Source organism: Stegostoma tigrinum, chromosome 11, assembly GCF_030684315.1.
Source record: "Stegostoma tigrinum isolate sSteTig4 chromosome 11, sSteTig4.hap1, whole genome shotgun sequence".
Lineage (NCBI taxonomy): Eukaryota > Metazoa > Chordata > Chondrichthyes > Orectolobiformes > Stegostomatidae > Stegostoma > Stegostoma tigrinum.
Window position 1 is genome coordinate 30,617,135 of NC_081364.1, and position 27,853 is coordinate 30,644,987.

General features: G+C 40.1%; 1 protein-coding gene across 6 annotated transcripts in view; it reads left to right on the plus strand.

The window, feature by feature from the left end:
• cacna2d3a (calcium channel, voltage-dependent, alpha 2/delta subunit 3a) overlaps positions 1 to 27,853 on the plus strand; it is an 807,750-nt gene that overhangs the window by 434,887 nt on the left and 345,010 nt on the right. For all 6 annotated transcript variants that reach the window (XM_059649881.1, XM_048547899.1, XM_048547901.2 and 3 more), the window contains 2 exons: positions 14,857 to 14,946; positions 22,581 to 22,694. In XM_059649881.1, coding sequence (XP_059505864.1) covers positions 14,857 to 14,946; positions 22,581 to 22,694 — 204 coding nt within the window. The remainder of the gene's footprint in view (positions 1 to 14,856; positions 14,947 to 22,580; positions 22,695 to 27,853) is intronic.

The window sequence follows — 27,853 nt, forward strand, 5'->3', positions numbered from 1 at the left end:
TTATAATGAGAAGCAAATGACAAGAATTCATACATGATATTAGCGGTATCTAATTATGTTGAGAGTGTCAGTGATCAGCATATACGACATTCTGGATCATTTTTCGTAAATATGATAGATGTAGGAACCATGTATAATTAACAGAAAATAAACCTGCACCAAAATGATAGTTTCAGGTTACCATAAATAGTATACTGTCTGAAACGTTTCTGATGTTATTCGAGCCTCTGAGAGATTTTTGGTAGTTTCTCACTCTTTTGACACTAAACAAAGTTTAAAATATTAATAATAATGTACTCAAGTAACAATTGGATTTGAAGCAAATGTAACCATGAATACCAATAGTGCCAATTGAAATTGCAGCGTATCTATCACTAATGCAGTCTTTAGAAGAAAGAACAAAACAAAAATATGGGAAACATAAGCACTGATGATTTGAAGAACAAGAAAGAGTCCAGGGATCACAAGGATAGTGATGAAATAATCTATAAATCATTGATCATCCTGCATTCTCCATATACTGTGAGAGTTTGTCATCCACCCTTCTGAACTAGGTGAATCAATTGACTTGAAGTATAAAAGATGATGTCAAAAAGCCTGTTATTAATAAGTGATTAATTGTTCTTAACATCATTAACTCTATATAATACAGAATTTGCCAAATACTTACATTTTTCTTGGATTCATGCTGGATTAAAATAAAACTGCAGATTCAAGCCCATGAATCTGTGCTCCATGAAATTATTTCCAAAATCGGGATTATGGTCCTTCTACACTTAGCAGGCTATCTTGGCTGTGCCCGACCTTGCTTGTTGATGAATTATATCAGATCTTACAACAAAGTAGTTCTAATTATAGAACATTTACCAAAGTAAAAATATCCCAACCTACATCACAATAGTGTTGTTGAACAAAATGTGATCACAAGGCACATAAATCAATATTACAGGAAACCAAAATCTTGGCCAAACAGGTAACTCTTAAGGAATGACTGAAAGGAAAGGAGAGAAATGGAATAGTGGAGAGTTTATTGAAGAGGTTCCAGAGTTTAGGACATGGGCAGCTGGAAATAAGAAAGGTATACGGTTGCAGGATATTAAAGAGGATTGGAGCCAAAAAGGGATTTGAACAGAATGATCAGAAAATTGAGGCATTAATCTACTGAGATCCAAAGTAGACCAGAGAATATAAGGATGATGATTAAGAGGAACTTGATGCAAATTCGGATGTAGGTAGCAGGGTTTTGGATGAGATCAAACTTGTGGAGATTGAGAGACTGGCCAGGACAGCATAGGTATAGGTGAGTGTGAACAGAAGTAACAAAGACAGGAGTTTCTGAAGAAGGGTCTAGGCCCAAAATGTCAGCCTTCCTGCTCCTCTGACACTGCTTGGCCTGCTGTGTTCATCCAGCTCTACACTTTGTTATCTCTATTATCAAAGACAGGAGTTAATCTTTTTACAACAGGTGATCTGAGGCGATGGTGAACATAGGAGATATTATGGAGATGGAAATATGCAGACTTGGTAATGATGGATATAGAAGCTCCACAGATTCAAATGGGATGCAAAGGTTAGCAACCCTCTGCTTTAGCTTGATAGTGGCCTGTGAGGGTGAGGGACTCAGTGGCTGGAAACTGTATTTGATTAATATATTTAATCAACAAAAGCTTAACTTTAATGCTTATTTCTAGTTGTTTCATGTTATATAAAAAATCCAATTATCCGGTAGTATAGTTTAAGCAATTTTCACAAACAGCATAGGAACCTTTTCTTGTATAGTAGCAAGTCAAATTAATCAACATTGAATTCAAATGCTTTTTGAGGAATGTCTGAATTATTGCTCAGTCTGTACCACATTTTCAGCTATATATATTCATCTTCTCATGACCTTTCAAGAAAGAAAGGAGGAATTGACAAAACTTTGTTTTCTCAGTGAATTGAGGTATATGGGGAGAGACGGGAGAATGGAGTTCATGGATAAGGTCAGCAATGATCATATTGAATGGTGCAGCAGAATTAAGAAGTCATAAGATCTACTCCAACTCTTATTTCCTAGGTTCTACTGAACATTGTCTTTTAAAACATGCCTTTTTGCCTTTCTCAGGATAGCCAGGGTAGTGATAGTCACTATGTGGTAGGCAGGGGATCAGCAGAGCTTAATGGGACGATGGTGTGGGAGAGCAGTGATAAGGGTTTTACAAGAAGGTTGCAGGAACAGCACCTCATATTTTGCTTGGGAACCCTGCAGCCCAATGGTATCAATGTGGACTTCACAAGTTTCAAAATCTCCCCTCCCCTGACCGCAGCCAAAAACCAGCTCAGCTTGTCTCTGCATCCCTAACCTGTCCTTCCTCCCACTATTCCCTCCTCCCACCTCAAGCCCCACCCCCATCTCCTACCTACTAGCCTCATCCTGCCCCCTTGATCTGTATGACCTCCCTGGACTGACCTATCCCCTCCCTAACTCCCCACCTACACTCACCTTTACTGGCTCCACCCCCGCCTCTTTGACCTGTCTGTCTCCTCTCCACCTATCTTCCCTTTTATCCATCTTCTATCCACCTCCCCCTCTCTCCCTATTTGTTTCAGAACCCCCTCCTCTCCCCCATTTCTGAAGAAGGCCCGAAACATCAGCCTTCCCGCTCCTCTGATGCTGCTTGGCCTGCTGTGTTCATCCAGCTCTACACCTTGTTGTCTTGAATGTGGAACAGGCGTGAAGGACCAGCTGATCTTTTCCTGCCTGTCAACTTTATAAATTTGCATTATAGAAAAAAATATGTTTACATCAACATGGATAAGAATGTGCTGCGCTGCTAATGGTTTTCCTATGATATGAAATTTGAAAATTACCAGACACATTCTAAATTTTTCTCTTGAAAGATTTGGCCTTTGCTAAAGTATTTGACAGAACAGATTTTTGAGCTCATCTATTGCGAAAGAAAGAAATTATGCCACAAATTTCCATCATTTGGCTTAATCCCTCTCCTCATATAAAAAGTTGATTTTATGCATTATGTAGTTCATCTGTTGGATTGTAGTTATAACATATGGATATGCTGAATAATGTCACCATCTACATTTTTCCAAAGCAACCTTACAAATTGTAGTAACATCAACATAATGAAGACCTGTTTTACGAATGAGCCACAAAAGTAAATGGGAAATAATTAAGATTGAAAATCAGATACAACTTGTTTTTGTTATTTGTATTCACATTAAGCTGCTAAAATATGGAAAAACTGACATCCAGCTTTAGGTCCCTGTGCTAACTGACCATAAAAGGCAATAGCCCCAAAAAGTGAAGATTGTTCTAACTGATCCCACCTTAAAGTAGGCTGCAAACTAGATATGCCAGGTCCTAATTTTCTGGTAATATAACCTTGTGATGAAAGAATTGTTGCTCACCCATTAAAGGTCATTGTCACAAATGTGAGGAAAGTTCAATAACACCAAACACTGTAGATTTCACATTTTGGGCTTATGTTTTATTTGTTGTTTGAATGCCACAGAAATCAGTGCACTATCAAGCCTAAAGGTAGATGTCGTGATTAATGTGGTATCCACTTAGAAACAGTTTGCTCTTATGTTCCTTTTTTTATGGCATTGACTCTAATATATCAGTAAAGTACACCAGTACCCCAAAATGTCCAGTGGGCTCAGCAACAGATGGTCCATGCACTTGACTGAGAGAGTCAGCTCTGCAGATTGCTTTGTGACAGGCATGATACACATCCTACATCATATAACATTTCTGGAATGCATGAATTTTTATTTGGAATGCACATTGTAAATAAACTAGGTTTCTGTTTGCAGCTCACTCCTCACTCAATGTTCAGTATGAATTTGGCATCAAAGGTAATGGACAATTGCATGACCTGATTGTCAAATTGCTAACTGATGAAAAGAAATATGATGAGTGAGAATAAAATCAAATCCTCATTCATAGTTAATGCTGGGGTTTTATCTTGACCAATTAAATCTATGATTTATCTTTTTTTGTCTGATAATTTCGTTCATACCCTCTACAGTGAATATTCAATTAAATACTCATATGAGACTATGTACTACACTGGTCTGTATGACTTGTCAACAGTGTTAAGAAAAAGATTAAGGAATTGAAATTCCACGGATACCAGTTTTTCATTTTTTAACACCCTTTTCAGCACTTTGTGAATATGTTATTGTCGTGAAATTACGAAGATATTGACAATAAATTAGTTCCAAGGGCATTGGTAGGGATTTCACAGAAACCTGCTGGCCAGGTCATTGACCCTAACAGCTACCACTGCTCCCAACACCCAATAAAATTATAGTTTTCCAATGGCTCATTGGGTAAATGAGTTTTATAATTTAATATCAACCATCCGGGCTAACAAGCTCCTAATGTGAATCATAGGGATGGTATCCAGAATTCAAAAACAGGAGCTGGGTCTGTTTTGGAGTCAGAAATTCGCTTCCAGTGAGAAATAGATTCAAGTTCAGATTTTTACAATGGTCGGCCCATGATGCAACCGTCTAGAAAACACAACAACATGTCTACTTTCTCAGAAGTCTAAGGAAAATTGGCATGTCTGTAAAAGACTCTTACCAACGTTTATAGATGCACCATGGAAGGTATTCTAGCTGGATGCATGACAGCTTGGTATAGCAACCGTTCTGCTCAGGACCATACGAAATTACAGAAATTTGTGAACACAGCCCAGTCCATCATGCCAGCCAACTTTCTAACCAGTCACTCCATCCATATTTCTTGCTGACTCAGGAAGGCAGCCACCATAATCAAAGACCTCTCCCACCCTGGTTATAATCTCTTCCAACCTCTTCTATCAAGCAGAAGATACAAAAGCTTAAACACACGTGCCAACGGATTCAAGAACAGCTTTTTCCCCGCTATCATTAGACTTCTGAACGGACCTCTCCAATTTTAAATTTAATGTGATCTCGTTCTTTGTGCATCTTCCCTGCACTGAAACATTTGTATTCCTTGCTAACTACTCAGCCACCAAGCCACCCCAGATCATTCCGACAGAGCACCTTACACACATACTTGGTGGCTATTGTTAAAGATGCAGTTAATTCTTCATTCTATATCTCTCTCCAAGTTCACTCTTCCCATGAAGTATTAACTTCTGAGCAAATTATTATTTCTATTCAACTTTCCTAGGACTCACCACCCTGAAGTCTCTTACCCAAGGTAACAATCTCCAGCAATGTTCTTGGCTGTCTTGCAGGATTTGTTGTCTTTATGTGTTCTCTTATCATTTCTTTGGAAGGCAAACACACTGGGGGAGTGAGATGGCAACTTCTCACTGTAAACTAGTTCCTGGGTTGTGACAGCTAACAATGACCTGAATGGAAGTGGAGATTCACTAAGGAAAAATTGATTTAAAAGAGAACCCCAGGAACACAGTGAATCACAACCCCTTGAAAAGGAAAACAAGCAACTGAAATTCTTCCTTTTATTTCCTCCCACATTACATTTTGGACTAGGATTGAATCTGGCAGATGAAAGGAAGAACAAGAAATATTATAAAGACAATATTGGAGACAGGGAAATAAGATTTCCCTACTATTCCAAGGGTCTGAGTTTCTCTTCCTACACATAATCGTATCATTTGCATACTGGCTTCAGAAGGTTGCATCTGTTCAGATAGTAGCATGTCGGGAATTCTATCAGGAAGTAAGAGTGTACGATTATCATCAACAAAATAAACTTTTGCACCAGGATTATTAGGATGTTCGTGCAAACTAATTTGATCACAGGCTTACATGGAAGCCTAACCCTAGCATTTTATTGAACAAAGCTTTGTTGGTGATAGAATATTTGTAGACTGGGTATTTCTTTGGGCAGTTGCTACACAACTGTTAGTGGTTAAGCTTTTGGTTCAGTTGTCTCTTTTAATTAGTTAATCTTCTCTAACTGTTGTTTAATTTAAATATGTTCAAGCTTCCATTCATATAAAACTTTAAGTTTTCCCAAAGTACTCCTGAGTTTTATGACTCTGCATGTGGGGCTTATGTTTCTTTATTGAAAGAAACCTTGAGTGCTTCCATGACTTGCTGCTGAGATTCATTTGCTGATTTTGGATGACACTTCTGCAGGTTAATAATCTCTCAATGTTCAACATTAACATGATCTGGTTTATGGATCTCCTTTCCCTTAGGTCACTTCTCTCTGGCTGCCTGCAATTGTTGTTGCATGTTACTGCTCTGCTTGGTGAGATGATCAGACAAAATTCACCTTTCCTCACTTGTCTAACAAAAAGGCAAGACTTCCTAAAAGAGACAGCAGAAACTTCATACAAGGCGATGTGTCAATGGATGAACACTTGAAACACCATAGCACACTTTGTTATGGACCAAGTGTTGGGAAATTAGGTTACAGTAGATAGATGTTTAATGACCAATGGGAACATGATAGGCCAAAGGGCCTCCTTCCATGCTGTAACACTCTAATTCAATGATTACAAGATCCAGGTCCTCTTCACCCAACTGATTATCTATCTCTGCAATAGCTTCATTTTGTTTCAAACTAACCTGAAAGACAACGTAATTTTTAGAATACCATTGTATGCCTTGGTGACCATCATTCTTGGTGGTCTGTATTCTGTTCCAGCTTCTCGTAACCTTCACTCAAAGGGAAGTGAACAATCTGCTTTATCCTGTACTGGTCCTAGGTATTGTTGTTTTGCAAATACCCAATGTAGACTTGCTCACAAATGAAAGATACAGTTTCAGTTTCTACTCCAGCTGTTGTATATTGATGGTACAAAGTTCTATGAACATCACTGCCTAACAAAGGAAAATGATGATTAAGAACAGCAAAATAAATAACAATTATCTGTCTCCAATTGCAACAAAGAGTAGATTGCCTCTGTTTTTGTAGCTTTATTCTGATACCTGCTGTAACTTGAAGTTTTATTGAAGATGGCTAAAGAAATTGAGATGTCAGTTAAGCCTGAATGATTTGATACATCGTCACCGTATCCAATTTATAATTAGCTTTGTTGCTTTCAACCATTATATCAGCATATCAGAAATGGTCTTGAGGATCTACCACTTCCTCCAAGGAGAAAGTAGCCTACACAGCTCCTGACCTTTTTGTACTATCCGTTCAAACATGGATAAAAGAGCTGAATTCCAGAGATGACGTGAAGGTGATTCCTTTAACATCAAGGCTGCATTTGACCAAGTGTGGCATCAAGGTGCCAGAGCAAACTTGGAGTCATTGAGGATCAGGAAGATCCTTTCTGCCAGTTCAAGACATACTTGGCACATAGGAAGATGGTTATGCTGGTCCCTGACTGCACTAAGTCAAGTGAGAAAAGTCTTCTGATATAGCTGATAAACCATTGCACAGTGCCTGGATTCCTGTATGTTCTTGGTGACTGTCAATCTTACGTCATGGCAGACAAGCTGCCAGATTTCTATCAGTCAAAGAGAAATGGGCCATAGCTGTTCTATACTGAAGTTTAAGGCTGTCGTGTGGCTCAGAGAAAATAACTCTACTTGATCAACTAATATGTGAGTATGAAAATTGATACCGTAAAATAGATAAAAGGAGAAATTAACCAGTATAGACTCCAGAATATAAATGCTCCATTAACATTCTGGAAGAGGAAGCTGTGAAAACAGAAGTCAGTAGCAACAAAGATGAAAGTTAAATAGAAAAGGAGGGAGAGCACAAAAGGTGGCAAGTAGTCAGGTACCATGGGCTGATTTTTTTTTTGTCCAGCGAGTCCTGTTGTCAGGGACTACAGTTGAAGCCATAAGACCATTAAGCCATAAGACGTAGGAGCAGAAATTAGGCCATGTGGCCCATCAAGTCTGCTCCACCATTCAATCATGGCTATAAGTTCCTCAACCCCATTCTTGCCGTAACCCTTGATTCCCTCGATAACCAAGAACGTATCTATCTCAGTCTTAAATGTCCTCAATGACCTGGCCTCCACAGCCTTCTGTGGCAGTGAATTCCATAGATTCACGACTGAAGAATCAGTCACGGTTGAAGAAGTTTCTCCTTATCTCTGTTCGAAAACATCTTTCTTTTACTCTAAGGCTGTGCCTGCGGGCCCTAGTCTCTCCTACTAATGGAAGCATCTTCCCAATATTCACTCTGTCCAGGCCATTTAGTATTCTGTAAGTTTCAATTAGATTCTCCCTCATCCTTCTAAACTCCATTGAGTATAGACCAGTAGTCCTCAAATGTTCCTCATATGTTAAGCTTTCTATTCCTGGGACCATTCTCGTGAACCTCCTCTGAACTCGCTCCAGGGCCAGTACATCCTTCCTGAGATATGGCACCCAAAACTGTGCACAATATTCCAAATGTGGCCTGACCAGTGCCTTATAAAACCTCAGTAGTACACCTTTGCTTTTGTATTCAAGTCCCTCAAAATAAATGCCAACATTGCATTTGCCTTCCTGACTACTGAATCAACCTGCAAGTTTACCTTGAGAGAATCCTGGACAAGAACTCCCAAGTCTCTTTGCACATCAGACTTTAGAATTTTCCCCCCATTTAGAAAAGAGTACATGCTTTTATTCTTCTTACCCAAGTGAATGACCTCACACTTTCCCACATTGTACTCCATCTGCCTGTTCTTTGTTTACTCTCCTAACCTGTGCAAATCCTTCTGCAGCCTCGCCACCTCCTAAATACTATGTTCCCCTCCACCTATTTTTGTATCGTCTGCAAACTTTGCCAGAATGCCCACAGTTCCTTCATCTAGATCATTAATGTATAAAGTGAAAAGTTGTGGTCCTATCACTGACCCGAATGGAACACCACTTGTACTGGCTGCCATCCTGAGAAAGACCTTTTTATCTCCACTCTCTGCTTTCTCCCAGACAGCCAATCTTCTATCCACGCTAGCACCTTGTCTGTAACACCGTGGGCCTTTACCTTATTCGGCAGCCTCTTATGTGGCACCTGATCAAAGGCCTTCTTGAAATTCAGGAAGGTAACCTCCATGGGCTCTCCTTGGTTTACCCTGCTCATTACTTCCTGAAAAAATTCTAGCTGATTTGCCAGGCATGACCTCCCCTTGATGAAATCATGCTGACTTTGCCCTATTTTACCATACACTTGCAAATATTCAGAAATCTCATTCTTTACATTGGACTTCAAAATCGTACCCATAGCCGAGGTTAGGCTAATGGGCCTGTAATGTTCAGTGTTTTGCCTTACTCCCTTTTTAAACAGAGGTGTCACATTAGCGATTTTCCAGTCTTCTGGTACCCTCCCTGAATTTCTGCAATCCCTGAAAGATCACGACTAACGCTTCCATTATCTCTTTAGCAATCTCCTTTAGAACTCAGGGGTGTTGTCCATCTGATCCAGGTAATTTGTCCACGTTCAGGCCAATCAGTTTTACTTGCACCTTTTCCTTGGTGATGGCCACCATACTTAGCACTGCCGTCTGACTCTCTTGAAATTTTGGAAGATTACTCGTATCTTCCATTGTGAAGACTAACACAAAGTAATGATTCAGTTCTTCAACCATTTCCTTGTTCCCCACTCTTCACCGTCATTTTCCAGTGGTCTAATGTCCACTTTTGCCTCCCTATTCAACTATGACTTTCACAGCACACTGGTGCTTCAACCTAGGCGAGTGCTAGTGTACACGAGTATCTCAGTACACTGGAATACATGAGCACCTCAGAGCACTAGCACATAGAGACAAGGGTTAAACTGGCTTTTAATTCCCGTTTGTGTGTATTCTTAAAAGGGAAAGACATAAAACAGATCTCTCACCCTGGCTTCTATCATTTCTCCCCTCAATTTCACAGTTTAAGATAATCTCCAGGACAATACATTCTCCCTTTTAAGACTATCCTTTTGAAGCTTTTTTGACACCCTAACAGGTGAGACATTCCAGGCTTTCTGTCTCCAGACAGCTACCAAATTTATATCCAGAATCAGTTATTTCATCATAACAGTCATCTTTGTCGAAATGTTGGAATTAAAAGTTCGATATGCCTGAAGATGATCCAGGGTTATAGTCATGGTCATGGCATGAGATCATCTCTGTCAATGCTGTTGCACATTATGGAGGGCTTCAGAGTATCTTTGAAACATTTTCTTTGTCCTCCCCTTGGCTGCAGCCCATTTAATTGTTGAGGAAGATATTGTTGCAGGTGATATGCTTTTCAGCTAGCGAACACAGTGTTCAGTTCATCAAATTTGATTTAGCAGAAGTTTTGTTTGAATGCTTGTGAAACTGGCTTCAAACATTAGTGTTTATTCAACTATCCTCCTATTACAACCAGTGGATACAGTGAAGACATTGCTGATGGTATTTCTGCAGCACTGTTATGTGTTATTAATACACCATCCAACAAGGTCTTGATCTAGTACAGGACTGGTTAAACAGCTGTACAGAGCACAAGAAGTTTTCTCTTGATATCGTCTGAACACAAAACACTTTGTTGAAAGTGCATCTTTCGTAGCTGCTGTGTACCTTAACTTCCAGTCCCTGCTACATGTTGCCACTGTTGACATATCCTTGACCAGAAACTTGCACCTGAAAATATGTTTGGCACCCATCCTGAAACTGCTCACTTAGAAAATGTAGGCGGCTACAGTTAACTCAAGTATATTTGCTTAAGTGTGATAATAATGATAATTTAATAATGGAATTGTATTTTCAGCTTTGAAAGTTGTTGCAGACTTTCTATGTACAAAAATCTATGAGAGTAAAGGCTTCTTACTAGCTACGTAAGTCAATGCATTGAAAGAAACTTTAATTTTTTGTATCGGCATTCATGTCTATATATTACAATAATTTGGTTTATGTTACCTTTGGGTGAATCTCAGCAATCGATGGTAATAATTTAGTTTACTATCTTACCGTATAAATTTATAAGACATTTCATCCTCACTTCCAGGCAGTTGATGCAGCAAGTTTTTTTTTGGCAAAGTAAACTTAGTTTCAATTGAGTCAATCACAAGTTATGAAGTATCTACTCATACAGCTCTTGTTTGATGACTTGGAACAATGACTTTCACAGGACAGGCATTGCAATTAATCTGACTGGACTTCTCCAGATGTTTCATAATTTTGTATATTTCTCTAGGGCTGCAGAGAATTTCCCCGCTAATAGCATTGTAGGTGATTGTGTTGTGAGCAATATGAACAAATCTCAGCTTGAGTATACGCAGTAACCTTAACAGCTCAATGTAATATGTTGGTTCCAGGGGGGATTAAAGTGTGATGGCAGGTTTCCCAATAGGAACTGTAATGATGGATGGTAGCTTGCTGTAAGTAAATGACAGAGATTTGAAATGAAAAATACAAATTTTATGTGTCATGTTTACACGTTAAAGCATTCAGATGTGTTTTGCCTTTGGGCAAATCACAACAATAGATGGTGGGTATTGAGTTTATTATTGTAAAAATTTAAAATACATTATCATTCCCACTTTCAGGCTGTTAGTTATAGCAACATTTCTGCAATAAGGCTATTGGAATTTATGCTGCATTATATGCTACAATTGGGGATATGCAATTTAGCAAATTCATTGTGCAACAGAAATATAATTCCCATGATCTACAGCAACAAAGAAGTATAGCCTACAGTAATTATATTACATAATTGCCTTGTAGTTCAAAAATAGACAGGATTCAAAGGTGTCACGAGGGTAATGTGTTTAAGAGAAGACAACTTGAACAACTTGAAACTTCGCTTGATAGCACTTATCCCTCAATTGAATACTTGTGCCCCGTTTAACTTCTTACCGGGTTCTTTTGAGTCAGTGTAAACAGTAGCAACTTCATCGAATCATAGAGCCCCTACAGTATGAAAGTGAGCCATTAGGCCAATTGAATTCAAACCAACTCTCCAGATGGCATTCTGCCCAAACACAGCCTTTGCCCTATCCCTGTAACCTAACATTTACCATGGCTAATCCACCAAGCCTGCACATACCTGACTATATGGATAATTTAGCATAGTCAATCACCTAACTTGCACATCTTTGGAGGAAATAACTTTGTTGGAGGAAATCGGATCACCCAGAGGAAACCCACACAGACACGGGGAGAATGTGCAAACTTCACACAGACAAGCACCCAGGCCTGGAAATGAACCTGGGTCCCTGGCACTGTGAGGCAGCAATGCTAACCACTGTGTCACCCAAGTGATACCTTTGTTGCGAAGTGGGGTAGGTACTTGTGGATTGGAAGGCAGGAAGTTAGAATTTGGTATTTGTAAAATGCTAGGGGGAAAAGCATTGCGTAGTCTCTTTTAAAAGGTGATGTCCTTTTTCTGTGATTAGAGATTTAAAATGAGTGGCTGTGAGCAGCAGCTTGAAAGTTTGCAAGCACACAGAGAGCACCCGAATTGAAAAATTTACATCAAAAGACCAGCAGTTTTACTAAGGCAACACATTTGGAATTTAACCAATCAGTTTGAATCAGGTGCTTAGTTACCAAAGACCAATTAAATTCAAATCTGATGGTTTTGACAACATAGGACCAAATATATTGTAAGAAATATTGATATGTCATCAAAGGTATAAAGGAAGGGGGCAGGTAGACAAAATCCCAGAGAGCTAACTGCCATCTGCCAAAGCTAAAAGCCCTCAGCTCTCAAGAGAGAATTGCTGGCACTCACAGTGTCCTCAATGTTTCAGAGAAAGTACTATCTAAATCACAAAAGTACCCTTGGCACAACTAGTTAGTATTCCTGGCAGAAGAATTGACGGTGAAGGCACAGATGATTCTGGAAGACACGTAACATGGCTATAATTTTAAGATACTACTTTTTTAAATATAAATGAGATCTATATTTATTGTAATAGCATGCCATTAGAATCTTGCTTTATTCCAGAATAGTTGGTAGTTAGAAGGGATTTATTCAGTTTGTTAATAGTTTGGTTAATTTGTCAGAGTTAGAATTAGATAAATACATTGTTACCTGTTGATTTTAGAGTGAGTGTCAGGAATTTATTTTATTTAATCACTGAGAGGCAGATTATACCATTTTTCACATTCCTTTTACAGATTATAAGGTGAGGTGCTCCTCTTTGGATGTTTCGGTTTTAGTTTTCAGAGGGGGTCAAACTCCACTTTGTAACACTTTTAATCTGGCAAAAAATACATTTTTAAATTGTGAAACTGAGGGCTGACCATTATTATCAGGTAATAAGGGGTGATTGGCTTCTGTTTTTTTTAAACTCACTCTCCATCAATCACTTATTTCTCTTGCCTTATAGCACGCATCTATCGCACTTCATTTAAAATGTAATTAACTAGATTAAAATGAAGGAGCTAAATAGCAAGGCTTTCTGATGCAAAAGAAAGAGGAATTTTATTTCCTCTTAACCTGAGAAAAATAATAGGAACATATAATTAAACACACGCCAATAAGCTTTAAAAGGATGTGTGTACAGACAGGAAATAAAACCAGCTGCTAATATAAGTTCTTAGTGCTGCAAAAACGACAGGAATGTGAAAGTTGCTGCTTGTTGTCTTTTTTATTCCACACTGCCAAAATTCCCAGATCATGAGTTCTCAATTAACGGTTTATTGATTGGAACCAGGTTGACCTCATTAACAAAGAGTTCATTGATTGGGGTTGTTATCCTTGGCCAATCAGGAAAACCCTGGCTGACAAATAGAACTGGGAAATTAGAATCTCCTCAGTTTAGGTGATTAACTCTGAGCTTGCTGGCCACAGCCAGTGTATTATACATAAGTAAATAAAGGGTGACTTGGTGCGGGATAATGACCTCTGTGCAGTTACTTCATGGTGGTTGTTCCAAGTTACTTTTTCATTGATCATTGACTTTTGATAAGAGAGTGAGATAGAGAGGAAAAAGTATTGTCTAGTTTAAAAATTCACTTAATCTTGTCTCTCCTTTTTTGCCTCAAGCAGCTGTTGATATAGGTCCACTTGTATATTCCTGAGTCATGCACACTCTTTTTTTTCCAAGCTGGGAAACTGACTTTCATCTCCCAGTATATGAAATTATCATACACATGTGAATTAAGTTGGATGCAAATTCCTGGATGCTGATTTGGCTGTTTGGTTTCACTGTCTTTGGAGGTGCTGATAATTTCAGAGCTGTGGAGTTTTTGGATATTTAATGCTAGTTTCATAAAGTGAACCACAGACTAAGGAAAAATAATTGCAGCAGCCATTTAGGTTGTATTGTCCTTATTAGAAGGTACTCTAGTCCCTGAAGGCCTCCAGGTATAAAAGCCAGCTTAAGACATTGACTATTGATAGTCCATTTTATATGATCATAACAATCACATAGTGCAACTTTTTAAACATAAATTATTTTTGTAAGAATATAATGGTAATTAATGTTCCATCTTTTTCCTTAAGGTCCTCTCCCACCATACTTCATAGGTGTCCATCAGTTTAATTTGTAATTGGGAAAAGTGTTTCATCTACTCACTGGCTATTCTGTTCCCCTCGCAAATAGTTTACCTTTTGTAGGGATCTTCAAACATTTAGTACATAGCTCTTTTTTGTTGAATCAGTTTTGTTTAGAGATGTAATTGCACACCTCTGGAACAAGTGGCACTTGAACCTAGGCCTCCTGGCTCAGTGATAGGGACACTACCACTACACCACAAGAACCACTACATGAAGTCACTCTTTGACATAGTTGCGAATGGAAACTCATCATGCAATAATTTAGTAATGAGCTATCTTGCTGCTGTGTTTCAGAATATGTCCACATTATTAGGCTACTGTGTGGTATGTGTACAGTTATTTATTAATTCACTAATATCATGAGAACACCTAATATTTGTTTATTGTTCTTTAAAAATATTGAGCATAACAGTTCAAGAAATTGTAAATGTTTAACATTTTACTGCTGATGTTTTTCTCCTACAGCACTTCAGAGAACATCTTGATACACTGAATGCAAAGGGAATTGGGATGCTAGGTTTCGCTTTAACTGAAGCTTTCACCCTTCTGAAGCAGGTACTGACAATCCATATGATCATTTCTCACCTTTCTCGTAAACTCATGTGTTTAACTTTAAATAGTGTAACCAGTAATTAATGGCAAATGGCTTCCAGGAGACTAAAATACATAAAACTATTTTGAAAATGTGCAAATGGCATAAGTAATTAAACAGATCTTGTAATATTTAGTCTTACTTTGTTTACAGTTTACATAATAAAGTGTTTTGAGGTATGTTTTTCCTCTTCAGCAGTGCAATGGAATATAATGACATTTGTTTACAATGAATTGATAGCAAATTAGGCCCAAAGTAGATCAAACCATCAATTTGCTTTCAGCCCACTTTATAAGTGCTGCTGTTGGTGATTTGTCACTTTCTTTGTACCCACCTGACTCAACAGAAACAACATACATCAGCTTTGTATAATATAAAGTTAAATATAGGTATATTTAATTTCATTTATACATGACTTTTAAAAATATCTTTGCCATTTATGCACCATTAATTCCTCAGATCACATTAAACAGATCCAACCATCCCTTTACAAAATGTCTTCCATTCTTTAAAACATACTTATTTTATGTTCATCATTATAATTTTCTCTCACTTATTCACAGTTCTCTGGTCTCCATCGCACAGCACACTGCCAAATAATTTGCTAGGCTATGACTATCGCTGATAAGAAACGACTGCCTCTTGACATTCAATTGTGCTGCCATGACTGAATCCCCCACTATCAACATCCTAAGGGTTACCTTTGACCAGAGACTCCACTGGACCCACCATGTAAACACAGCGGCAAAAAGAGCAGGTCAGAGGCTAGGAATACTGGTAACTCACTTCCTAACTCCCCATGACCCGTTCATCATCCACAAGGCACAAATCAGGACTGTAATGGAATATTCCCCACATGCCTGGATGGATGCAGTTCCGATAAGCTCGATACCATCCAGGACAAAGCAGCCCGCTTGATTTGCGCCACATCCACAAACATCCACTCTTTCCACCACTGATGTTCAGTAGCAGCAGTGTGTACTATCTACAAGATCCACCACAGAAATTCACCAAAGATCTTCAGACTGCATATTTCAAACCAACAACCACTTCCACTTAGAAGGACAAGGGCAGCAGATACATAAGAAGACCACCTCCTGAAAGTTCCCTGCCAAACCACTCACCATCCTCACATGGGAATATATATCATCATTCCTTCACTGTCATTGGGTCAAAATCCTGGAATTCCCTCTGGAATGGCATTATGGGTCAACCCTCAGCAGGTGGATTGCAATGGCTCAAGAAGGCAGCTCCCCACCACCTTCAATGGCAACTAGGAATGGACGATCAATGCTGGTCTGCCAGTGACAGAAATGAATTAAAGAAATTTAATGCAATTGTTGTCAGGAGACTGGGAATTGACTTACATGGTAACTTAAGTATGGTCACATACCAGCTGACTGTGGAGAGAGTGACATTATTTTCAGTTGTGGTACATCACAGATGTGACGTGTGATGTCTGCAAAGTGATGTAGTCAGTGCCACTCTACACTGTAAGGAAGCTTGTCATCCTCACAGAGCCACATGTTCTCTCTGCCTGCTGCTCTTTGAGGAGAGAGAATGAAATGTATTCAACTGTCTTTACACATTTAGACTTAGTGAGCTCCCTTATTTAGCAGTGGGTAGCAAACTGGGAAATTTTACAGATATCACCTGCTATAGTCTGGAAGGAGTCCGGTGCATTTATGTCCTTGACTGCAGTTGCCTACTTATCAGCTGGCAATGTTGGGTTCGCCATGCTCTGAGACTTTAAATTATGGCTATAATAATGACAGGTTTTGGTGAGCCACTCCTTAGTAAGCAGTAACTAACAGGGCACAGGAAGTGCTACAAGTACAGCATGAAAGCCTCCTTAACTAAATACAGCATACCCAAAAATACAGGGGAATCACTTGCCCCAGAACATATAAAATGGAGAAGTAGTATCCACGAACGACTTCAAATATCACCGTGCATGTGGAGGCCAAGTGCAAATGGCCTAAAATGCACAGGATCCAGACTGTGGAACCCACCCACTTACTCAAAGACCAACACCCTCAGTTGCTGGCCTGCCTGTACTGTAGAATGTATACACATTTTGTTGGGAGCACTGTAGCATAACATGGGAAATTTCATCAATATAAAAGGCTTCCATTCAGTCAATATACAGCCATCTATATTCATCAGAACTACATCTTAACTGCTTGGATTAGTCTAGGGTGACATTACAGTACATTCCAGACAGTGTGCCACATAATTCTTGCACATTGAGCAAGAGGACCATCACCTTTACAATAGAGCTGTGCAGTTTGCCGTGCAACAAATCACCCAGGACTTATTTGACACCTGCTCCCAATAGAAGTGAGTTGAGTGAGGTCATCATTCATTGACTGTAAGTTTGTTTTCATTTGAAAGGCAAACAGACACGTTCATTCATCGAAGCATGTGTATTTTAAAAATTTTGATATTGGCTTTTTCTGTAATAACATTATCAACTGTTTAACACTGGAAAGATGTTGTTCTGTGCTGGCCATTAGGGAAAGAATAGTGCTAAGGATGGGTAGCCTCAGTAGCTTCATTCTTACAGCTACAATTTTGATAACGGTCGATGAAATAGGTGATAATATTGACATAATTTTTACAAATATGATCTATTTTCAATGATGTGCCACCTATGTGTCCTCAGAAGCGTTACTTTTGCATTTCCCTCCTACTATTAGTACTGTGAAGGGCTAATCCTGGCTCAGAAGCAAAGCCAAAGAGGAGGTATGGTACAAACATAATGAGATGAACAGCAAAGAACTATATGAGATAACTCACTAGAGTTCACAGAGAAAAACTCTGCCTGAGACTCCCCAAAATTGACACTTTGCCAATATTTGGTAAAATTCAGCCTTTTTTTTAACAGCGTCAATTCTCATGTCCCATGCTATTGATTTACACTACTGTTTGTTTATTAACTTTGCAATGTTAATTTGGTTGTACAATTTCTTCCATATTTCACATTTTTGTACTTGGTGTTCACTTTATTTTGACATGTCACACTTACGCTGAATCAAATTGAGAGACTATAATCGACACAAGTAATATGCAACTTTTTATTCAGATGCTGCTGACAGGGAGCTAGAGAGTACTGCACAAAAAGGTAGCATCTGTATTTTTGGGAAGCTTTTGAACACGGAATAGCAGAGCAACTGAATATTATATTGTACTGGTTATGTAGCACATTGGCTGTATTAAAGAGTCTAAAGGATTGTGACTGCAAACATCTCTTGATTTGCTACTTATTTACTGTTTGACCACTGAAATCCAATCTCAAAGCTTAAAATGTGATTTTTTAGTTGAGATTCTCTGTCATGTGGTGAAACCTTGTATCAAGAACTGTGCAGGCACAGGAGATTATTGTGAAGAATATTTATATTGTTTTTTCTGGGGTTTCCATGGTTCTCCCAATGAAATTAGACTAACTGATTGGGAAAACCTTGACGAACTTGCTGCCCTCCATTCCCCGCCATCTTGTTACTGTTTGAGAAATAATTTCAATAAGCAATATCACTCAACAGTAGCGTGAAGAAATTAAATGTATATTTTTATTTTTGCTTTCAAATTATTTCCTTTTAATGGTGTGAAATGTTATAATAACTATTTCATCAAATATCCAGTGCTTAATATGTTAAAGCTTCATCAAAATGTGAGTGCCTACTAAATAGAAAATCCTCTGCTGTTTGCTGCAGCCGTGATAAAGGGTAGAAGACTGCAAAATAGTTGAAAACAGGGTAATTTGGACTGACATGAGATAAATTTGCTAGTCAATACAGTGTGGAGCTGGAGGAAAACAACAGGTCAGGCAGATTCAGAGGAGCAGGAGAGTCAATGTTTTGGGTCAGGACCCTTCATTGTGACTGGGGAGGGGGAAGGGAGCTGGGAAATAAATAGAGGGAGGAGGGGTGTGGCTAGGGAAAGGTAGGTGGGATGGTGAAAGGTGGATGTAGGTGGGGGATAGTGGGAATTAGACAGTAGGAAGGGCGAGGCAGATAGTTGGGAGAGAAGATGGAGAGGGAGTGTCAGGTCAGGGAGGTGGGGATGAGAGAGGGGCTTGGACATGGGATGAGGCTGGGGGTGGGGAGGTTTTAAAACTGGTAAATTCCATGTTCAGGCCATTGGGCTGTAGGCTCCCAAGGTGGAATATGATGTACTGTTCCTTCAGTTTGCATGTGGTGTCATTGTGGCTCTAGAAGAGGCCCAGGGTAGACCTGTCATCGAGGAGGTGGATGGGGTAGTTAAAATGGTTGGCAACGGGAAGGTATTGTTGATTACAGAGAACAGAGTGCAGATGCTCTGCAAATTGGTCACTGAGTTTGCACTTGGTTTCACTGATGTAGAGAAGAATACATCAGGAGCAGTGGATACAATAGACCAGGTTGGAGGATGTACAGATGAACCCCTGTCGGATATAGAATGTTTGTCTTGTGCCTTGGATGGAGGTGAGAGGGCATATGTAGCACTTGCTGCAGTTGCAGGGAAATGTGCTGGGTGTGGTGGGGAGGGTGGAGTGTAAAGTGAATGAGGGACACTGCATGTAAACTGGAGGAACAGCATCTCATGTTCCGCCTTGGCAGCCTACAGCCCAATGGCCTGAACACAGATTTCACCAGTTTCAAAATCTCCCCATCCCTGGCTTCATCCTATGTCCAACCCTCCCTCTCAAACTCCCACCCTGACCTGACACAACCTGTCCATCTTCTTCCCTGCCTATCTACCCCACCCTTCCTACTGACTAATTCCCACTGCCCCTACCTGCATCCACCTATTATCATCCCACCTACCTTCCCCCCCCAGCCCCACCCCTCCTCTCACTATTTAATTTACAGCTCTCTTCCCCCTCCCCAGGCCAGATGAAGGGTTCCGACCCGAAACATTGATTTTCCTACTCCTCTGATGCTGCCTGACCTGCTGTGTTCCTTTAGCTCCGCGCTGTATTGATGCTGACTCCAGAATCTGCTGTTCTTGCTATCTCCAGATAAATTTGGTAGTTGATTTAGGTAAGCAATAGTGCATCTCTGTCAATATAGGTACTAATTCGAACTAGTATAATCAACTCACAAACTTTCAAACTTGAATCAGTGGTATTTCTGATGGTGTAAGGCATCAAATATCCACTAATTATGCCAGAAAAGAAAATAGGACATGTGGGCTGTTATTTCCAATGCCCTACAATAATGGCAATTATCCTTTGGCAAATGAATTCAATCTCACCAGTGATTAAGTCTTTTTAGAAAAAAGTTTTCAAAAGAAATTTGAATTTTTTTGACGTTTGAATGACTAACAATCAAAATAAAGACTATAAATGTCAGAATGCATTGAAAGTTTCATGCCAAATGACAAATCATTAAAAGCTAATTGTAGTTCATCACAGAATGCTTGTCATTGGCATTTATAGTGTAAATAGGTTCCATACCCCCTGGGTTAACAAATATAATGAACATTCTATACATATGTTGGCAGAGATTGCAAATGATGTTACTTCTATAAATTGAATTTTATTTCTAATATTTTCAAAAATAAATTATCATTTGAACAGTATTTAATTACCCTCCAGAATCAATAGAGGATTAATGTTATTGCAAAGTATTAAAATCACATGAGCTTGTTCTAAATTCCTTTCCCAACAACACATTTTAAAATCTTACATGGAATACTGTGTTACTGCCACCCGGAGGAAAATAAGAAAAATTACACACTAATTCAACCAATTGTCCAGTTGATCTGAGTATATTGTTAACGTCAGAGAAACTTTGTTTAATAAATGACAAGCCAGTCTGATGGTAATATACAGTAAGGTCTGGAAAATTGGTTACCATAATATTTATTGCATAATATCATGTTTTGCTACAAAGCACTAAATACTTGTAGCAGTGCAGCAATATTGCACATATGGTAGTCTAGCAGTTACTCAACTATTAAGCCAGGCCTGACGAAATCAAATCAACCTTCATACATAATGAAAAGGTATCCTGTGAATCTGGTGATCTTGAAAGCTGCTGACAGGTGGTACGGTTCCAAGTTCCATCCCAGGTTGGTGTTGAGTTTATTGTTGCAAGTTTGGGTGTCAAAGTGTCCGAGTTTTCCTCAGGTGGATAAAGAAGTGAGCAAATGAGCAGTAGTCCTGGTTGCCATTCAATACCATTCAGTGATCTAAGCAAAATATTCCTTACTTAAGTGACTGAGGGCTGCTGCAACCACACTCATGAAGCTTGGCACCATCGAGGACAAAGCAGCCCCCTTGATTGACGTCATGTCCAGAAACATTTGCTACCTTGACCACTGATGCTGAGTAACAGCAATGTGTGCACCTTCAAGATTCACTGCAGAACTTCTCCGAGGGCCCTTAGACAGCACCTTCCAGACCCACAACTACTTCCGCCTCAAAGGACAAGGGCAGCGGACAGAGTCAATAAATGTGAAGCTGGAAAAGCACAGCAGGTCAGATTGCATCCAAGAAGCAGGAAAATAAATGTTTCCGACTGCACCCTTTGTCAGGATTTGTCAGTCCAGTTGAAGGGTTTCAGCCTGAAATGTTGACTTTGCTGCACCTCGGATGCTGTCTGACCTGCTGTGCTTTTCCAGCTCCACAGTCATTGACTCTAGCTTCCAGCATCTGCAGTCCTTATTGTCTTCAAAAACAAGTAGATACATGGGAACACTGTCACCTGCAAGTTTCCCTGCAGGCCTTGCACCGCCCTGACTTGGAAATATATCCCAGTCACTTCAGTTTTGCTGGATCAAAATCCTGGATCTTCTTCCCTAACAGCATTGTGGTCCAGATACAGCACATGGAACTATGGTAGGTCAAGAAGGCAGTGTACCACCACCTTCTCAAGGGCAACTAGGGACAGGTAGTATTGCTGATTCAGCCAGTGATGCCCACATCCAAAGAATTAATTTGGGAAAAAAAAGATAAATGGCAACAAGTGAGAAAAAAATTTAGGCTTTACTATTTTTCAGTTTACCACATTAGTAGAAAAGTAATGCATTGTGAGTCCTTTGCTGGAATGCTTCTGTTGTTAGAAAAGATCGTATCCTAACACAATGAAGCCTTCCATATTTTAAACTGAACTCTGAAAGGCTAATGGCAGGAAATGATTACTCAGCCTTAAGGGACCCTTACATTTTCCTCATTAATTACCTCACAGCTATGTCGACTTTAACGTTTGATAACAATAGCAGATCAATAGTTACAATGCTCATAGGGAAACTGAGTTTACAAGATAAGACTTTCTTGTGAAGGAAAATTGATTTTTAAAAAGTGCGCTTTATCCATTTAAAAATAAACAGTTCCAAATGAAACAAAGTAAAAGAGACTCTATGACATATCCCAACATAAGCAGAAGGGCCTTTCATCTGGGTTCTTTGTTTTTCCCTTTTATCAGTGGAAGAGCAATGCAACCTGTTCCAATGATTTAGCTCATATGAGTGAAAGAAAAGCACAAGAAGGATGTGATGAGTGAAGAAAAGTTTGTGCAGAAGGTGGAGCACCTTAAATTTTGATGCAGTCCCTTTGTGTTTAAAAAAAGTTAATTTAACAGTACTCTCACTTCCTGTATTCTCCTTTGAACAGTTTAATGCCACTGGCCATGGGAGCACTTGCAGCCAAGCTATAATGCTGGTTACTGATGGGGCTGTGGATACTTACGATACCATATTTGCAAAGTACAACTGGCCAGATCAAAAGGTAAGTGGCAATGTTTTACAGAGATAATGGGAACTGCAGATGCTGGAGAATCCAAGATAGCAAAGTGTGGAACTGGATGAACACGGCAGGCCAAGCAGCATCTCAAGAGCACAAAAGCTGACATTTCAGGCCTAGACCAACCTTCAGAGAGGGGGATGGGGAGAGGATTCTGGAATAAATAGGGAGAGAGGGGGAGGCGGACCAAAGATGGAGAGAAAAGAAGATAGGTGGAGAGGAGAGTATAGGTGGGGAGGTAGGAGGGGATAGGTCAGTCCAGGGAAGACGGACAGGTCAAGGAGGTGGGATGAGGTTAGTAGGGAGGAAATGGAGATGCGGCTTGAGATGGGAGTAAGGGATGGGTGAGAGGAAGAACAGGTTAGGGAGGCAGAGACAGGCTGGTCTGGTTTTGGGATGCAGTGGGGGGAGGGGATGAGCTGGGCTGGTTGTGTGATGCAGTGGGGGGAGGGGATGAACTGGGCTGGTTGTGGGATGCGGTGGGGGAAGGGGAGATTTTGAAGCTGGTGAAGTCCACATTGATACCATTGGGCTGCAGGGTTCCCAAACAGAATATGAGTTGCTGTTCCTGCAACCTTCGGGTGGCATCATCCTCCGACACTTCCGCCGTCTACAATCTGACCCCACCACGCAAGACATTTTTCTATCCCCACCCTTGTCTGCCTTCCGGAGAGACCACGCTCTCCGTGACTCCCTTATTCGCTCCACACTGCCCTCCAACACCACCGCACCCGGCACCTTCCCCTTCAACCGCAGGAAATGTTACACTTGCCCCCACACCTCCTCCCTCACCCCTATCCCAGGCCCCAAGATGACTTTCCATATTAAGCAGAGGTTCACCTGCACATCCACCAATGTGGTATACTGTATCCATTGTACCCGGTGTGGCTACCTCTACATTGGGGAAACCAAGCGGAGGCTTGGGGACCACTTTGCAGAACACCTCCGTTCGGTTCGCAATAAACAACCGCACTTCCCAGTCGCAAACCATTTTAACTCCCCCTCCCATTCTTCAGATGACATGTCCATCATGGGCCTCCTGCAGTGCCACAAGGATGCCACCCGAAGGTTGCAGGAACAGCAACTCATATTCCGCTTGGGAACCGTGCAGCCCAATGGTATCAATGTGGACTTCACCAGCTTCAAAATCTCCCCTTCCCCCACTGCATTCCCACAACCAGTCCAGCCTGTCTCTGCCTCCCTAATCTGTTCTTCCTCTCACCCATCCCTTCCTCCCACCTCAAGCCGCACCTCCATTTCCTACCTACTAACCTCATTCCACCTCCTTGACCTGTCCGTCTTCCCTGGACTAACCTATCCCCTCCCTACCTCCCCACCTATACTGTCCTCTCCACCTATCTTTTCTCTCCATCTTCGGTCCACCTCCCCCTTTCTCCCTATTTGTTCCAGAACCCTCTCTCCAGCCCCTCCTCTGATGAAGGCTCGAGGCCCGAAACATCAGCTTTTGTGCCCCTGAGATGCTGCTTGGCCTGCTGTGTTCATCCACCTCCACACTTTGTTATCTTGGCAATGTCTTACGTCAGATTTTAGGTTTTTGTAATTATCATTCAGTTGCAAATATTGACAGTAGAAGTTCTTTACATACAACAATGTGTAATTTAGCTTCTTTGTAGCATCTACACACTTAAGAAAACAGCAATGTTATTTAAAAAAATGTATTAATGATGCTTTGAATATGCTTTGTTCATATTGAAATCATTATCAAAATTATCTCTTTCTATTCGTGAAAATCACATGCCGGCCATAATGTTGGTTATCAATCAAATGATGCGTGTGTTATTGATCTTCTTGTTGCATTATGGGCTCGGAAATGTTTAACCTTGCCTGGTAACGGAGGATGTTCCTGTATTGATTTGAGTTTCATACTCAGAAAACTGCTATAAAGCTGTTTTGCTCTTGAAAAATATGAATAATAGTAAATCCAACAATTTAGTCACTCACAAATAAAGGAAGCAAGGTGATTACAAAATATTTTGTAATTTCCACCACCACTTGTTCTTCAGACTGAACCTTGACGACAACACTACTGTGACCTTTGTTCCTATGAATCTTCTGCTCTACCAGCAGTCTTTCTTTGATCCTGTTTAATAAACTCTAGCTAAGAGCTCAGCTTTTATCCCATTCACAACAAGAGTTCCCTTCTCTCTCCTGCTCCTTTGCTGTCTCCAAGCAACTCTCACATTATGCCACCCCTTAACTAAGCACCAAAGAATAACCTATTTTCAAAGGGGATCCTAGTCTACCATATAAGGAAGTTACAGATGACAAATCTAATTTTTTGTGGAGACTTTTTGCGGTCATCTTATTCATGTTTCTGAAGCTAACAACTTTTTTTAAGAAATTGCTGCCTAGTGTAGGAAATGACTGAAGGGAAGTCAATCAATCTTAGATAGAAAGGACTGACAAAAATAGGATAACTATTAGATTCCAGTAATTTATATGTTTGTGAGACTATCAAAGACTCCCACCAAGAATGGAATTGGTTAGAGATAGTAGGAACTGCAGGTGCTGGAGAATCTGAGATAACAAGGTGTAGAACTGGATGAACACAGCAGGCCAAACAGCATCAGAGGAGCAGGAAGGCTGATGTCTCGGGCCTAGAATTTCTGAAGAAGGGTCAAGGCCCAAAACGTCAGCTTTCCTGCTCCTCTGATGCTGTTGGGCCTGCTGTGTCCATCAAGCTCTACGCCTTGTTATCATGGAATTGGGTTATAGGGCATTTCGCTTCATAGAGTGAACAGGGCTCAGTGGAGGGAGGAGAAAAAACTTAAAGGCGGACCGAAGATGGAGAGTAAAGAAGATAGGTGGAGAGAGTGTAGGTGGTGAGGTAGGGAGGGGATAGGTCAGTCCAGGGAAGACGGACAGGTCAAGGAGGTGGGATGAGGTTAGTAGGTAGCTGCGGGCCTGCTGTGTTCATCCAGCCTCACATTTTATTATCTAGGGCTCAGTGGAGGATGACCAGCATCATTAATGCATAAGATACAGTCAGCTTTTGCTCATTGCAGATAAACCTGCCTATAAAACAGAAGACTGAGTTTTGTCATTCTGGATATCTATGCTAATGTAAGTTTTTTGCTTAACTGAAATACTGAGGGATTGCTGCACTATTGTAGATGCTGTCTTTCAGATGAGACATAAAGTTACTCCTTGTACTAGAATTGAGGGCAGTGAAGAGCTGACAGAGTAGTTGAATCGATCAGCCGTGATATTGTAGACTGGTGGTGCAGGCTTGAGGAAGTGAATAGCCCGTTCCTGCTATTTCCTATATTTATTTTGTAATCCACTGTGCATATTCCCTTTCCCCCTTCCAACCTACCTCTGTGTACAGCCTGGGGGGGGAAAAAAACTCCACTTTCAAAATCCCAGCTGTCTAGCTTTTCCTCTCTATTTACCAAAAGATTTCTGAAGTTACTAATCTGCTCGACTGTAGCCTTCACTTTTACCTTTACTGTCCATTAAAATACATTGGCCATTCTCCTGGTACAATCCTCAGACCATCCAATAAACTGCTTCCAATACTTTCTTCTTTTTACTTGGCCTACTATGTCAAAATTCATCTAATTTTCTCCCCTACCTTGACTGAGAACTTATATTTTCATTTAGCTTCTCTCCTATCTCCCCATTGCCTATGAAACCCATCTCCTGCTTCCTTGATTCTATTTCTACTTAACAGACTATCCAACTTCCCTTCACAGTTTCCATGTTAACTGATACGTTAATTATAGTCCCTAATCAAGCACCATCTTCTTTTCATTCTACTCTAAGGTTATCGCCACTGCTTCAAATATTCCACTGTTCCGGGAAATTGCTGTCCCATCTCCAACCTTGCTTCATGTTCAAAGCCCTTTAACATGCTGTCACCTTTCAAGTCAATTCCCAACTTCTTTTTGAGCTGTATGTTTGGATCCTGCCAATCAGATTTCTGCCTCTGCCACAGTTTCAAAACACTTCTCACTAAAGCCACAAATGTCAGTCTTCATGACTGTTAAGAAAGGCAACCAATTCCTACCTTTTCCTTCTCAGTCTGTCTACAGCCTTTGACATGGCCAACCAAACCAACTTTCTCAGTGCCTCTCTCAAAGTCATCTAGCTGGGTGGGACTGCTGTCATTTTGTTCCATCTTTATCTATCCAATCATAGATCAGTATCAGTTTCAATAGCTTTACTTCCCTCTTCTGCACAAATACCTCGTGTCACCAAGGATCTATCCTTGGCTGCCTTCTAAGACTAATTTTGCCTTCAACATGCTGCCCCTCATTGATAACATCCAAAGTCAGAACATCACTTTCCACATGTATGCTGATGCCAACAGTACTTTACCATGACCTTTCCTGACCCCCATTCTGTCTTCAAGTTATCAGGCTGTTTGATATTCACTGCTGGCTGAATAAATATTTCCACCATCTAAGGTTATGGGAAAATTGAGACCACAGCCTTTGATTCCTACCATAAATGTCTTTCGTTAGCCACTGATGTCATCCCCCTCTCACAGCTGTTTGAGGCTGAATCAAACTCAATTTGCTAACAATTAACATTTCCCTACTTCTTCAAAAGCAGCTGATTGTTATTAACCACTGGCAGGTGAGCTTCAGTGGGAGCGAACCAATTCCAAGAGTGTTTAACATCATTTTGAATGAAACATTTCATTATCTCAAAGTACTTACTCAAATGCATGACAACATTATTGATCAATTGAGAAGAATTAATTCTAAATTACAAGCAACCTCCAAACCTTTGCAAAAGGTGTCCCTTCTGCTAAAGCTGCCAAGTGGCCATTGTATTAATCTATATAGTGGAACTATTTATTATGATAATACAAAAACAACTATGTTGTTCATTAATTACAAAGTAATTACAAGGAATCAACTTCTCGTCATCTATGTAATTGAAAAGATGTCAACCCTTGAAACTAAAAGAATTCTGTGAAAGTATAACAATTTTTTGTCCTCACTGTTACAGTCTAATGTCTTGTCCTGATGGTAGTAAAGTACATTACTTTGTACATCATTTAACGGGTATTTTTAAGCTTTATTCAAAACTAAGAACTGTCTGAAAAGAGAGTGCCATCATGGATGTGGCCATTGTGTATTTAAATCAATAGGAGCAGTGAAACAGTGGCAACG